The following is a 16,296-nucleotide window of genomic DNA, read 5'->3' as shown; positions in this document are numbered from 1 at the left end:
GTTGATGGGCCAATTTGACGCTGGTAGAATGAAACGGGATATGTTTTTAAGTTGCCCAAATTAAGTTTATAAATGTATCGTTCACGCTCTATGGAAGGCAGGGTGGACATATAATTACTCAACGTATTTCATCTAAGTGATTTCTGAAGTTATACACGTCTGCCGGCTGTGTACGGACGTTGTTTTGTGCCGCTATTTTGTATTGAAGTCTATGGGAAGTCTGGTTTGTTTTCCCCTAAAAAGGGGCGGTTACAAAATTGACAGTTAAGTTCCCGGATGTGCCGGTTGTATGTATTACCGGTAAAAGCCAGTAACTCAAAATCTTTAGTTCATCTTTCGAATGTAAATATTTATGTCAATGACCAGATCAGTTCCATCAGAATGACAAGTCTTTGTTTCATTAGTCAATATAACAGTGTACTCCGTCAGTATTGCCCGATGTAAACTGGCTGCAGTTACTGTATTGAAAATGCTCAAGCCTGCACTTCTTCTGTGTGGCATATATACATTTTAAACACAAAAAAAGTTACATTAGAATATCTCACATTATCCCAAATGACCACATCATCTCGAAACTGAGATCCCTGTAGACTGTTATGGGTCTGTAAGAAGGCGAGGGAATGCTGTGTTTTATGGCCCTAAGGGGAATATGAGTTAGCCTAGCACACACAGGGATATTCCCTCGCAAATCAACAGTAGTTCTGTGATGATGACTCTTCAACCATGTCTTCTGAATTACTCAGGTTGAAGCCGAGCCTCGTCCATGAACATCATGTTGTGAGATGGTTTACTCGACTCCGATTCTATTATACGCTATAACTCAGAACACACAAAATTAGTTTTATGAACTACATGCATTTTCATTTTAGACAAGATACAGTTACACATAGGCCTATTACATGTTCTTTCTCTTCTACGGCCATTGAAAATTGCAATTGAATTGCGATTATTTTCAGGGAAACTCACGGATAAAGTAGTTCCAGGCAGGTTTTGACCACTTTACAGTTCTATATCACTTCGCCAAATGATTTCAGTGATTTAAAATGTCCTTACAGCCGACAACAGCAGAAGAACCAAAACCCACAACGACTCTGACCAAGAAAATAAATAGTAAACAATAGGATAAAAATGACCATTTCCATGTTTTTGCCTCAAAATAACATTTTATTATGTACAGAATGCACTTATTCTCTCCCCTTCAAACACACACACTCGCACAGATCTTGTTGTCAGCGCTGCTCTGACGATTTTATCAGTGAAATAGTTTAGAAACTTAAAAGCTACATGAAATTTCTCACTAGTGAGTTCACGAGTTCACACTTACAAATAAGTCAGATAGAATAAATGCGTATTTGGCGTGCTGTCCGAGGAGAGGGCTCCGGGCTCGGTATTCGGCCCGAACCCAGAGTACTCCCCCCGTATTCCTGGCTGTGAAAGAACAAGCCAAGAGTGAGGAGTCGGGGTGGTGGAGGGATGCTGAAAACTGTCAAGGAAGTTAGATGAGTTGACAGAGTGAATATATATATATATGCTTCCTCTCATGCTGATAGGGTAGACATGGTAATTGTTTGATGAGTTGATTGATTACTTGATTATTTGAACGTGCTCCTCCCGAACTTTGTTAATAAAACATCATGTAATAACAGCCCTGTTCTTGAAGCAGATAAACTTGCAGTTTCACTATTAGTAGTGAGATTCTGCTGCCAAACACTGTTGAGAGACGCACAGACTGAGGAGGTAATTCTAATGCCTTCCTAAAACGCACTAAAATTACGTTTTGGAATTAGCAATGGAGGCGTGGGATGAGATGCGTTATAATAAATTAGTCCCACACACATGAGCGTTATGTTTTGAGTTGAAATACATTATCTGAACGATGTTTAGAGGTGTGGTGACCATAGTATAAGCAGTAAATTATTAGTAAATAATGATGCTGAAATACTGAATTCTGGATTCTTGTTTCATTCCTGTTGTTTTTCAATGTAGAGCTCAGAGACTTTAATCCTTCAGATTCAGAATAAGATGGATAGATAAATAGATGTATTTCTCAATAATACAAGCCTGTACAAACAATATGCTTCTATATTTCACTTGAAAAATCTGTTTTCATACAAGCTAAAAATATTGCACTCATCGACGGAGCAACTTCTCTAATCGATTAACCAGCCTGCGCGTTCTCTGTGTTATTGTCCGCCCGTGCGGCAGGTGGCGCTTTCAGACGGTCACGCGCACTGTTTGTTTTGATGAGAAACAGTTTTGTTCACACGTCCACGTGTTGAGTTGTACGATCGCAAAGCGTGTATTGAAAAGGATAATTACTTGTTTTCACAGTCTTCATAATACGGTCAAGAGAAAGTCTCCGTAAAGCAGTGAGCCATGGATGACTCGGAGGCTAATGATTTCTCAGAGGATGAAAGGATACATCGAGAACTGCTTGAATCGCCCATTAACTTACACTTTTATAAGAACGAGAAAGGTGATGTTCTGGATATATCATATTAACTTGTTGTTTATGTGGTAAAAGCAGCTCAACCCCATTGATTTGTTTGTTATTGTGCAGGTGTTCACACAGAGATCTACTTCCTCAAGTCGAACAGAAAGTGTCTGAAGCGGATCAGAGATGCGATGCTGCTTCATAACTGGCAGGAGGCTGCGGTTTATTACAACTCTTACATTCAGGCACTGGAGGCCAGGAATAGCATTAAAGTGCATCCAACGGCTTCTGAGGTACAACAGCCCTTTAAACTCTGTCAAGTCGACTTGTGAGCTGCTTAGAGACATGTTATGAAATCAATATTTAAATGTTTAATTCAGTTTTCTTGCTTGATGAAACATTACATATTGTATCTATTGTGTCATTCCATGTCAAATCAACCAAATGTCTGAAACTTTCCCAGTTAAAATATTTTATTTTGTTTATATTTTCTCTGAATGAAGACGTAACATCAAACGTAAAGTGATTAAACCCCAAATATTAAATGTTATGGCTGTATATTTACTGAATAATCCACTATTTTGCAGATTTGCAGTCAAAATGATAATTTTCAAATGTGATTTGGTGCCAAATTATAGGCGGGGTAAAATGACTTTAGAAAGATGGCATCATCATTACTTTATTTATACATAGAGATATTATTTAAATCTGTTTACTTTTACAGTCTTTGTTGCATTATAAGTAATGATGCTGCCATCTTTCTAAAGTCATTTTACCCCCCTGTATTTTGGCTCCAAATCTCTTGTGAAACTTTGAATTTTGCCCCTCCCTCTACAAAATAGCGGATTACTGAGTAAATATACATTCATGACATTTAATATTTTGGCTTTCTTCTTCAAAGTTTATAGCCTGGGACCTCAGGTTGATTTGACACTGAATGACCCTATTGTGACACTGTTCATTGCATCTGTAGCCTGTCACATAATGTTGCTTCTAAGCAAATTAATTAATTCCTCATGACCTACAAATAATTTTTTTCACTTAGCATGTTTTAAATTGAAGTTTACCCACTAACGATTGTGGTTATATTGTGGCCAGGTTATAGTTTAGATGGATAGATAGACAGATGGAAAGATTGATTAATTGCGTAATCCCATGAGGATAATTGTAAAAAAAAAAAAAATGTTGTTTAACTAATTTCTGACTGGACACTGGAGTATCTTGTCTTTTTAAAAGGAATATTAAAAATGTCTTTGGACGGAAATGTCTGGTGTTTTAATGGTTTCATAGAAAAATACAAAATCATTAAAATAAGTAAAATAACATGAAAACTGCCGAAGTTTACTAACTAATAATGGTGAATTATATTTTTGATTGGTTGAAATGAATGTTTTCTTTTATTGGTTTATTTAGTCATCCTTTGCACTACTTTGCCATATTATGAGCTTGCAAAGTTAATAGAAGTGGGTTGTTACCAGTTTATGTTCAGTATTATTTAATTAAATCAAAATGTAAGTGTAAAGGAATTGGATGCGTACTTGCTTTTTTTAGGCAATGCATTTTTCTTATCATAAAACCATGAAATTAGTTTTGGCCTGGCTTGTTTATTTGTTTGTATTTTCCTGTTGGATCCTCCTATTTTGTTTTTGTTGCTCTCGTGTGTGTGTTTGCTACTGTACGGATGATGTGTTTCTCTGCTGACTGCATAATTCTGTTCATCAGATCACATGGAGAATTGGCACAGAAATTCTGCGTCATCTCCCTAACGCCACCGCTGAAGATTTCAACGCTGTATATGAACAGTTGAAAAACAATGGAGTCAAAAACTTCCCAAAGGTATGCATTGCATTAAGAAGCCCAAACCTCCCCTTTACAACATTTACACTGCATTCAAGGCATGCATTTTAATCAGTATGTCATGTGAATGTTGTAGATCTGTTTGGAGCATTGCTTTCATCTCCTACTGAACGGGCAGATGGAAGAAGCCAAGCGGCAGCTGTCCGTCGGAGAGAGCTGGAGATACGGCAACTTCTCGATTGCTCAGGGTGACACCAAAAAACTCATCCGTGCGTACAGCGGTTTCCTAGATTACTTGAACTGGTGTGAGAAGAAGTCTTCTACAGCTGGATCCGGTAGGAAGATATTTTATCTGAGTTATGTGAAACAATTAAATGACTATAAAAAATGGGTCTCCTAGCATCTATATTTAATGATGAAACAAGTGTTCCCATTCAATCAAAATAAAATAAAATAAAAGATACAGATTGTACTGAATGTCAGCTTGCTTATTTGGCTCAAGATAAGGATTTACTGAGTCCACGTCATGCAAACAAGGAACTATGCTTCTAACCACAGGTCGAGAGCTGTCGTTCCGACCACTCAACTGCGATGCTGTTTGCGAATGTTCATTAGAATTATGGTTTCGGGAAACACTGACTCGTTGAACTATGCTGATAAAGATGGAACTTGCAACCATAGTTGGCTAACGATGCTTTTGGGAAACGCACCCCTGGTCATCAGGTTCCTGAGAGACAACAGAAGGCTAAATCATCCCAGGACCACGGATTCAGGGTTTGCCGAGTGGGGAACTCATCTGAAGAGTAAATCATCACTCGTATCCCCCACTAGAGAGGAATGGAGCTGCAAGCGAGACACCAAGCTAGCCTTCCTGCACATTCCTCATCACGTTCCTGAGAGGCACCAGGAGGCTAAATCCTCCCAGGCCGCGCTTCATCCCCTGCTGGGAGACCTCTCTGCGGTCCTTTCTGTTCTATAGAGAGATATTGAGTTTAAGATACTGTCTCTAACGACAGTGCTCTTGACCGCGCTCACTCACTTCAAGAGGGTGGGTCCTGCAGTAATTTACAGTCAGAAATTCGTGCCTTGAGTTCTGGCCGGCCCGGTCTCTCGTGATCCTGAGACCCTGGCCCGGATATGTGCCCAAAGTTCCCACCACTCCCTTTAGGGACCAGGTGGGGAACTTGCAAGTGCTACCACTAGAAAAGGCAAACCCAGCCCTTAAGTCCTGTTCTCGCACAGCATGAGCTTCAGAAGCTCTTATCAGCTCTTTGTCTGCTTTGGAGGTCAGCAGATGGGAAGGGCCATCTCCAAGCAGAGGTTAGCCCACTAGATAGTGGATGGCATCGCCTTGGCGTACCAGTCCCAAGGCGAGCCGTGCCCCTTCATAGTGAGGGCTCACCTCTATGGCAGACATCTCCAGAGCTATGGGCTTCACAAGATTTTCACAATCTCCGGGTTGAGCCGGTTTCTTCCCATGTGTTAGGTACAAACAGGTAATGTGCGGGAAGGCTGGCTTGTCTCGCTTGCAGGTCCATTCCCCTCAAGTGGGGGGATACGAGCGCCTACTTCGCTTTTCAGGTGAGTTCCCCATTAGGCAAACCCTTAATCCGCGGGCCTGGGAGGATTGAGCCTCCGGTCGGTCAGCCCTTGTACTAGGCTAGATGCCCATATGCTGTATTCCCCCTTGGTAATCCCATATGTGTAGTTTTCTTGGTACGGTTTCCCTATTGGTAAACCCGTGTTTTACCCTGGGGAGTTTCTGATCTGCCCTGTCTCTGTGTCAGTAGTAGCCACCTCCCTGACCAGACAGAACCAACCGCAGAGATCTTCCGTATGTAGCACTTTCCCACGGGTCAGTCCATATGTGTATTCACCACACATTACCCTTCGGCAGGGCCTCCGTAGTGTCCCTCTCCATTGGACTAGGCACGCTTTTACAGCGTTGACAACCCTGGTCATGACTGTAAAATAAATGGCATTTGAGAATCAAAGCACTCTTCCCGTGAAATATCACAATAAGAGAAACTAAAGCTATGCCCATCTCCAAGATAGACCTTGTCCCTTCCATCCTGTTGGAATGGTGGACTGATTTTCCTTGGGCTTTCATGGGGCGCTGGGTAGGTTAAGACTGTGTGGGGGCAGGGGCCAAAGGGGCACGCTACAGCTTGCCAGCATCTGCGTCTCCAACACTCATTACAATTTAGTGGCTGTGGCACTTCCCATTGGCGCCCCAATATGTCAATATCTGTGTAATGTTGAACGTGACTGACTGAATGGGAACGTCTTGGTACTGATGTAACCCTCGTTTCCTGATCAAGAAACGAGGGTTACCCCCCACCCGCCAAAACCATGAACCACAGCTGAATGTTTGGGATCCCTGTCTGGCTCCTCAGCAAAACATGAATGAGTGAGTGCGAGCCGGCCTTATATACCCATATGTCCGGGTAGGACTGGCTCTGCATGCAAATCTCACTGGCCAATATCCCTTGGCTTGGTTTGTTTCCACTCAAAGGTGATTGGGCTCCCAGGCGAGACCCCAATACGTCAGTTTTGACAAAACGTCTCCATCTCCGTTAATTTTTTATTTATGAATATTTTTAAAGGGGGACCCTAAGATGTCCTTTTTCAAAGTCTTGATTTTGTTTTTGGGTTCTACTAGAATAGGTTTTCTTGTTTGAATGTTCAAACACATTATTTGACATTGCTGCAGCTCCTCTCTTCCCAGTCTGTCAGTAACCCTCTGTTTACTTCCTGTCTCTATGAAGCTCCTCCTTCCAAAAAACACAGTGTGCTCTGATTGGTTGGCTGGACCAGTGTTGTGATTGGTCAAGTGCTTTGCACGTGTTTGGGAAATGTCCCACCTCTTACCATAACTGTGAGTTTCAACACACTACTAACTAACTCAACCTGGCCCCGCCCTTTTATTTTACGTATTAATTATTTAAATGAGGAATATTGTGACGTGTTCGTTCTCTGAAGAAAACTCAAGACTACCATGGAGGCGTTTTATGGAGTTCAGAAACAGTGACACTGACATAGAGAATAAAGGCCTGTTCACACCGGGACGAATTTCGGGCGCGATATTCGCCGACGTTTAACGCCTCGTGACTAAACAAAGGGCGCCAATGTGAGTGTGCACACCGACGCGAAAAACGCCACGCGTAAAAGCGTCATTTTTTAAAAAACGCCTCGGGATCGTTTTTTTTGTTTTTTTTGGTTTGACGTCCTCTTTAAAATTTTATTTTTTTCTTCAGAAATCATTCTAATATGCTGATTTGATGCTCAAGAAACATTTCATTGTTGAAAATGGTTGTGCTGCTTCATATTTTTGTGGAAACCATGATACTTGAAATTTTTCAAAATACTTCAAATACTAGAAAGTTCAAAATAACAGCATTTACTGAACAGAACAGAAACATTACAAATGTATGTACTGTCACTTTTGATCAGTTCAATGCATTCTTGTCCATGTTTCTGGTATCAGATGAGGCGAGCCGTAACCAAGAGATGCACAGCTACTTCAGATATGCTTCTGTGGCCCTGAAGGACATCATCAGTCAGCCTGGAGTCTGGGACCCTTTTGTGTTGAGTTACATTAATGTGAGACACTATCTTACCTTGTGCAATTTGATGATTTTCTGTTTAAAGGGTTTGTTTAGACCAAAATGACAATTCTGTCGCCATTTACTCAAACTTGTAAAGTTAAAAACTCTGTGGAACACACAAACAGATTTGTTTGAAGAATCTTCACACAGCATTGTACAACCAAACAAGCTCCAAAAATGCTTCATAAAAATAAACAATATATTCCATGTCTTCTTAGGCCATGTGATGTATTTCTGTGTGCGAAACAGACTGAAATAAGTTGTATTTTAGTTAAATGTACATGCACAAATTAGATTTCCTGAGTACATAACAGCTTACTTTTCAGTCTATTTGTTACACAAAGCTATTATATTATTTAGAAGACTTGGAATATAATCCACAAATCATATGGACTATTTTAATATTGTTATTTGCTTATATTCCTTCACAATGTACATACGTTTCAGATTTTTTTTTTATTCTGTTCACCAAGGCTGCATTTATTTGATCAGAAATACAGTAAAAACAGCTAAATATTATTACAATTTAAAATAACTCTTTGGATATATTGTAAAATGTAATTTATTCCTGTGAACAAAGCTGGATTTTCAGCATCATTTCTCCAGTCTTCAGTGTCACATGATCCTTTATAAATCATTCTAATATTAATTTATTTGATATACATTTGAAATAGAAATATTTTGTAACATTATAAATGTCTTTGCTTGTCACTTGATCAGTTTAATGTGTCATTGCTGAATAAAAGTATTCTTTATAAAAAAAATGGACTGACCCCAAACTTGTAAACAGAAAGTAAGACAGTAACTCATACAGGTTTGGATTGATTTAGTTGTCTTTGCATTATCTAATGTTGTCTATATGTATCATCCGCTGCAGATGCTGGAGTTTTACAACGATGAGGACGGCGCTCTGCAGATTCTGAAGAATTACGCTTACAACAAGGATTTCCCAATCAATCCCAATGCTCATGTGTACCTGTACCAGTTCCTCAAGAGACACAATGCTCCAGATGACAGACTCATCGGTGCATTAAGGGTATGAAATGGTTCTGCCAATCAGATATAAAGTTTATAAAGTTTCTGATTAAAATTATTAATTTATTCTGGTTTCTTTTGCTCAGATTCTGCGTTCTTTAGTCCCGAGTCATGAGCTGATGCTGGACCTCTGCTCTCTCCTGCTGGGCACCAGTACGTATGAAAACTAGACATTTCTGATTGGTGTTTAGCTTGTTGTTGTGTGGTTATAAAGATGTTCTGGGATGCTCGGGATCATCCTCCACTGTAAGTCTGTTGGGTTTATTTGTTAGTTTCATCACCCACCAGTAACTGTAATGTAAAACATCCTTGATTTAAATCAGTTTATGCTTTTTTTTTTTCCAGGACTCATGAGCGATCTAGAAGAAGCTCTCACCGTTTCAATGGACCTTCTGGAGTTTTCCAGTTGGAAATGTGACATGAAGGCTTGGTCCTGTCTTCTGAACATTATAAAGTTACTCAAACAGAAGTAAGTTTTGGTAAATGAGAAAAGCCTCTAATATACATTACTAAAAGTAGCTTTAGAAAAAATATTTGATCCAACATAGAATTTATTACACAAACTTTTAAGCTTCAACATCCATGAGGGTGAGTAAATAATGACAGAATTATTTTGGGGGGGTGAACTATACCTTTAATATATTTTTTTAGAAATAGTAATATGAAAGTTATTAAAATCTTTTAAATATTAAAATCAATAATACTCTAAATAAGAAACTAAAACTGGCAGTAGGTGGCAGTAAATGTCTAAATTGAGTAAGTCATTGAATCATTCATTCTTTCGATTCGTTCAAACGACTGATTCATTCAGGAATTAAGTAAACGGCTCCCTTTATGAATGAGTTATTGAATCAGTGGTTCACCTGTTTTATTTCCCACGGGTCCTTGAAATCCTTGAAAGTTTGTGAATCTGAAAATAAAAATAATTCAAGGCCCTGGGAAGTTTATAGGAGGCGCTCAAGGAATGTTTTTCTTGATTGGTTTTCCCTGAAGAGTTATAAGTGGTTGTTAAAAGCGAAAGTATTAGAGTGGTGCACGATCATTGCATTTTACCATGAAATGAGAGTTCTGTCTTTATTAAAATCAACACACCATATATATCTCATCCACCCCCTCCTTGAACTGCCACCTTATCGTGGTGGAGGGGTTTGAGTACCCGAATGATCCTAGGAGCTATGTTGTCCGGGGCTATATGCCCCTGGTAGGGTCTCCCAAGGCAAACAGGTCCTAGGTGACGGGTCAGACTAAAAGCGGTTCATAAACCCTTTGTGTTACAAGCAAAAACAAGGACCGTGACGTCGTCCGGCATGGCGCAGCCGGGGCCCCAACCCTGGAGCCTCCCCCCATGGGGCCCGGCCGGGCCGTAAGGGGCCGGTGCATAGTGGCCCCGACAACTCAATCCCTGGACACGGAAACTAGCTTTAGGGACGTGTAACGTCACCTCACTGGCGGGGAAGGAGACTAGAGATAGTCGGGAACACCTCCACGCATGGCTTGGGCTCTGGAACCACACTCCTTGAGAGATGATGGACTCTCTACCACTCTGGAGTTGCCCATGGTGAGAGGCGGCGGGCTGGTGTTTGCTTATAGCTCCCCAGCTCAGACGCCATGTGTTGGAGTTCACCCCGGTGAACGAGAGGGTCGCTTCCCTTTCCCATGCCGTCAAGCTGAAGAAGGAGTCCTATCTGGCTTGTGGGACTCCTGAGGCAGCTGACGGGTACCGGCAGGCCAAGTGGACTGCAGCCCGGGTGGTTGTGGAGGCAAAAAAATCGAGCTTGGGAGGAGTTCGGTGAGGCCATGGAGAAGGACTACCGGTTGGCCTCGAAGAGATTCTGGACGGTGGAAGGAATACTTTGAGGATCTCCTCAATCCCACCGACACGTCTTACATCGAGGAAGCAGAGGCCGAGGGCTCGGAGGTGGACTCGTCCATCACCCAAGCTGAAGTCACCGAGGTAGACAAGAAGCTGCGAACAGTGCAGTTTTCATCCCCGTCGTGGATCACTGGACCAGCTCTATACCCTCTTCAGGGTGCTGGAGGGTTCATGGGAGTTTGCCCAACCAATCCACATGTGCTTTGAGGATTTGGAGAAGGCATTCGACCGTGTCCCTCGTGGCGGCCTGTGGAGGGTGCTCTGGAAGTATGGGGTCCGGGGTCCTTTGCTAAGGGCTGTCCTGCCACTGTACGACCGGAGCAGGAGCTTGGTTCGCATTGCCGGATGTAAGTCAGACTTGTTCCCGGTGCATGTTGGACTCTGGCAGGGCTGCCCTTTGTCACCGGTTCTGTTCATAATTTTTTTTGGACCGAATTTCCAGGCGCAGCCAGGGGCCGGAGGGTGTCGGGTTTGGGGACCACACAATTTCGTCTCTACTTTTTGCGGATGATGTTATCGTGCTGGCCCCATCAGACCAGGACCTCCAGCATGCACTGGGACGGTTTGCAGCCGAGTGTGAAGCGGCTGGGATGAGAATCAGCACCTCCAAGTCCGAGGCCATAGTTCTCAGTCGGAAAAGGGTGGCTTGCCCACTTCAGGGTGGTGGAGAGTTCCTGCATCAAGTGGAGGAGTTCAAGTATCTTGGGGTCTTGTTCACGAGTGAGGGAAGGATGGAACGGGAGATTGACCGACGGATCGGTGCAGATTCTGCAGTAATGTGGACGATGTACCGGTCTGTTGTGGTGAAGAAAGAGCTGAGCCGCAAGGCGAAGCTCTCGATTTACCGGTCAATCTACGTTCCTACTCTCACCTATGGTCATGACCGAAAGGATAAGATCCCGGATACAAGCGGCCAAAATGAGCTTTCTCTGCAGGGTGGCTGGGCGCTCCCTTAGAGATAGGGTGAGGAGCTCGGTCACTCCAGTGCTACCAAATAATAAAAGGTTCAAATTTTTTTTGTCCCGGCCCTGACTATAACCTCAAGTTTCAACACACTACTAACAAACTCAACCAGGCACCGCCCCTTTATTCTGTGTATGAATTATTTAAATGAGGAATATTGTGACGTGTTTGTTCCCGGAAGAAACTCAATGGAGGCGTTTCAGGGAGTTCAGGAACACTGATAGATAACTAGAGAATAACTGCCTTTTTCAGGCTCAAACTGCAACATATTGACAGATGAACGTGTGAAGAAGCATCATCCTCTCTAATGTTTCTTCTGATGTTGATTTGTACTCATTTAGAAAACGCAAGGAGTTTGTATTGAAGGAATGGGAGGCCAGGCGATCGCTGTGGTTCTCCTTTCACTTCAGAATCCATTTCGCCAGGATAGACATGGTGGAGAACGCCAATCTTCTGCTGATCAAGGATAACGTTTTAAAGGTTCTCGGGGAATACTGTAAGTACATGATTATCCTTTTGATTATCTCAAGAAAAAATGATCAAGTTTCCATTCAGTGTCCTCAGTAGAACCAGAACAGAAACCTTTGGGTCTCAATCTGTAGTGTGTGTTCAGACCTTTCCTGAAATATTTAATAATATTTTGTTCTCTGTTCACAGTTTTAGAATACAGAAGATACGCTGCAAACTTAAAGAGAAAATCTGAAAGTAAAACAAAAGAATACGAATTCAGGGAGAGGAAGAAAAGGAAGGTAAACATGGAGAAGGAAGAAGAGAAGGAAAAGATGGAGAAGGAAAAAAAGAAGAAAAGGATGAAGACCAAGAAGTCCAAGTAAAATATATAATAAACATGTAAAATTAAGATGTTTTTTAGATTTGTATCAGACAACGTTATAGTTGTCCATGTATGACACAAGACTCTTTCTCTATATACTGTGTATCTGCTCATGTTGAGCTTCGATTTGCATTAAAATAATGGAAATGCAGTGAACTTAATGATGTCAGTCTTGATTGTGACCAGCAGGGAGCGCAAATGCTGCATTTCTGAAGCCTATATATATATATATATAAAATATTGAATTCATTTAAAATAAAAACAATACATATAGATATTTCTAAATTATATACAATGGTGTTAATTATGGCAGAAAATGTGTATGTATTAGGATGTAAACCCGAGTAACTTGGTTTTAAGTGTATCAAAAACAAAATTTTAAGCTAACAGTACATTACCTGACTAAGTAATTTATAGTTTAAGATATGTTTTTTAGAAATAAAGGAATTCTAGGAATTCTTATATTTCAACTAGTTTGATTATATTTACAAGGTTTATATATAGTTGCAGTCACCAAAATGACATCTCAATAAAACATTTTTACTGAACATGTAACATTTCGACTGTGTAATTTTAATTATTCTTCATCTTTGGTCTTTTATTACTTGTATGATCTTGAAAAGAGATTGTGTAGATCTAATATTCGGAGTAACTATCTCTTAAATCACTCAACCATGGATGAAAGGCAAGAAACAGCACTTTTTGTCTGTATGAACTGAAGTTGGTGGACTTGTTGTATAAAAATAGATTTAGAGCTCAGACTCAGACAGATGGATGTAATAATTCCATGGTTTGTGTTTGAAACGATGAGCCTCTCGTCATGTGCAGAAGGTTTCGTGCGTTGCTCATCATGACCATCTGAACACTTATGCTGAGCAAGATGTTAATGCTTTGTTCAAGCAGACGAACTCTCACAGAGCTGAGTCATGCAAGTGAATGATGCTGAAATACTGAATTCTGTGGAGGATTCATGTCTCATTCCTGTTGTTTTTCAGTGTAGCCCTCAGAAACATTTCAGTCAGAATTTTAAGTCATTCTTGCAGGCCCATCAGGAGCATTTTGCATAATTTGGATTTATCCAGTGAATCCAGGTCGTATTTTGTCCCACAAAATTATATGTGTGTGTGTATATATATATATATATATATATATGTATATGTATATGTATATGTGTGTGTGTGTGTATATATAATATATATATACATACATACATACATACATACATACATACATACATACATACATACATACACATATATATATATACATATACATACACCATGGTCTGTCAGTATACTTGATTCTGATTGGCTGGAAGGTGTGCAATAAAACCGTAAATGCACAAGTAGTTCCAAGTCAGTTTAATTACCGTTCTATATTAATGTGCTATTGCGCACATGCATACGTCACTCGTGTTTTCATTAGCTAATTTCATAGCTATGTTTCCATCCACCTATTTTTATGCGTATTTTGGGATATCCCATCAAAAGCTGCAGGATGGAAATGCCAAGATACGTACACATACGTTCTAAAAATGCGCATCGTTTGTGCCGGATACATTTTTAATCCGATAAGAAAACATGCGCATATACTACGATGGAAACACATTTACACAACAAATTCCTCTCAAGGCGCGTTCAAAACAATTATGTGACTTTGAGACTTCATAACGGGATTAACGAGCGGGCCGATCTCGTTGCACAGAACTGAAATGCTGTTTTGCAAACTCCGCCTCTGAAAGCAAGATAGACAAAGTTTATTGCGTTTGGTCTGCATGGCAAGTCATTTATAGTGGTTTCTCCTACTTTTCTTAGTGATATTTAGCACCAGTTTATCAGGAAGTAAATATTTTGTTCTCTTCGGGTCACTGGATGGAAACGCTGCTTTATTCGTAAATGTTTTATGTGATATTCCAGTTTTGCACATGTTAAATTCGTAACTTTGGATGGAAACATAGCTATTGATTGAAGCACACACAAACATTTCAACTTCACACACATTTCATTTCAACTTTGAAGTAAACTTAGAGCTTTAGAGGCGCTGAACAGATGCAGGTAATTCACACACGCTTCTCATCTCTCGATAATGAATTCAAATAAACGCTATAATTCTTTAATTCAAATAAATATAATCTTACACACTAGGCTACTTTATCTCTGTCTGATTCAAATATTGCACTGCAAACATCAATAAAAGCTTTAGGTTTTGGCAAATGATCATGTTATAGGAGGGATTTGAATGCACTCTGCGGGTTATATTTAAATATATATAATTACATTTAGCATAAAGAAAAAGGAGCATATTTTTAGAACAATTATTATTTTAAATGTTATAGTTTTCATGCAAAAATTGCATTACTGTAATGTGACCAGACATTTTAGTTTTGGGAATTCTCATTAGTCTTAATGATGACTATAGGTCTAGTTAAATATTAATGTATTGCAATTATGCATTGATAGTTCAAAACAATGTAAAATTCAGAGTAAATTAGCACATAAGCACATAATTTCACAATATTACTGTGTTTACTGCATTTTTGATTAAACAAATGCTGCCTTTGGGGAGCATGAGAGACTTAATTTTAAAAACATCCTAAAAATCTTAATTATTGAAGTAGTTATTGATCTGTAGTATACACTTTACACACATTTAAATGGGTTTTTAATTACAGTAATGAGTCTTTTGGGCATTGCTGTAATGAGTTCATCATGACAGTATTTGTTGTACTGCCTTTAAACGATGCTAATTCAAATACAAATGACTGTACTACAGTAACGAGAGTCTAATGAGAATCATGAAGAGAAACGAGACTGTGAAAGGGACTGAGCAAAACACCTCTGCAAAAGAGGAAGTGGTTGTTCGTTTCCTCTTCTTCAGGGCTCTAAATATCACACCGCATGACGCCAGTTTTTCCACTGACTGATACTCACATACACACATCTAAATATAATTTTATGCTCGTACCGGGGCAATAAAACAAGACCAGCTTTTTTAGGAGAGGTGAGCTTATAAAGTTAAGACACATTAACTCATTTTAATGGCAAATTCTAATATATGCCTCATTCTTTCTAGTGCAAAGAATAGATGAGTGCAGAATTCAGGCTTTTTTAAAATAAGATCCTGTTTGGTGAAAATGACACTAGACTGCGTTCGAGGATAGCCCTCACCTTTAAAGCACTGCTTGTAAGATCATTAATATAAAGATAACACTATATCTCATTAGTCACAGATGAGTAATTTAGACCATGAAGATATGTTATAACATTTGGGACTCTGAGATAAGCGACTGTCGCCTACAAGGCCTGACGACTACTATAAACTACAGCAGTCATGGGCTTTAAATGGACTCTAGTCAACACGAGTGAATCAGAGCCAAACTCGGTCCACTTATCAGTGTTATTCTGCACTGTAGATCCTTACGAACTCACAAGAACCTGTAACACTACATGATAATTTGCATTCATAAGTCATTTTATGTTATTGAAGGTTATTTGCTATTAAATATGAATCGGAAATACAACATGGAACTTTGAATCAAAGATTCATAATACATGGATGCATTAACATTTAAGTGTTATATAATGTAATCTAATGATGTTTGCAAAAATTATTGAAAGTTATGAAAAGAATCAGAATCTCATTGACATGTTTATTTATGACTGTATTTTTATATTTAATGACTATTTTTGCCTTTAAAGTGTTGACATAAGGACCCTACAACACTGATATATTTTATTTGATTGTATTTTTTATT

General features: G+C 39.8%; 1 protein-coding gene across 1 annotated transcript; it reads left to right on the top strand.

The window, feature by feature from the left end:
* Positions 1-1,623: 1,623 nt before the first annotated feature.
* LOC308698095 (TATA box-binding protein-associated factor RNA polymerase I subunit A-like) lies at positions 1,624-13,094 on the top strand. Its single transcript, XM_081377945.1, has 11 exons — positions 1,624-1,737; positions 2,332-2,476; positions 2,561-2,727; positions 4,157-4,270; positions 4,368-4,566; positions 7,719-7,834; positions 8,717-8,875; positions 8,961-9,027; positions 9,220-9,343; positions 12,052-12,206; positions 12,368-13,094. The coding sequence occupies exons 2-11, from the start codon at positions 2,377-2,379 to the stop codon at positions 12,541-12,543; spliced, it is 1,377 nt and encodes a 458-aa protein (XP_081234071.1). The 5' UTR covers positions 1,624-1,737; positions 2,332-2,376; the 3' UTR covers positions 12,544-13,094.
* The last annotated feature ends 3,202 nt before the right edge of the window (positions 13,095-16,296 follow it).

This window comes from Scardinius erythrophthalmus, assembly GCF_964197995.2.
Source record: "Scardinius erythrophthalmus genome assembly, chromosome: 11".
Classification (NCBI taxonomy): Eukaryota; Metazoa; Chordata; class Actinopteri; order Cypriniformes; family Leuciscidae; genus Scardinius; species Scardinius erythrophthalmus.
Note: the sequence above shows the minus strand (reverse complement) of the source record. Positions and strands in the feature narration are given on the sequence as shown.

Coding starts and splice junctions, on each gene's coding strand:
- LOC308698095 (XM_081377945.1), top strand. CDS start 2,377: ATGGATGACTCGGAGGCTAATGATTTCTCAGAGGATGAAAGGATACAT. Junction 7,835..8,716: donor TTGTGTTGAGTTACATTAAT/GTGAGACACTAT, acceptor CATCCGCTGCAG/ATGCTGGAGTTTTACAACGA. Junction 12,207..12,367: donor AAAGGTTCTCGGGGAATACT/GTAAGTACATGA, acceptor CTCTGTTCACAG/TTTTAGAATACAGAAGATAC.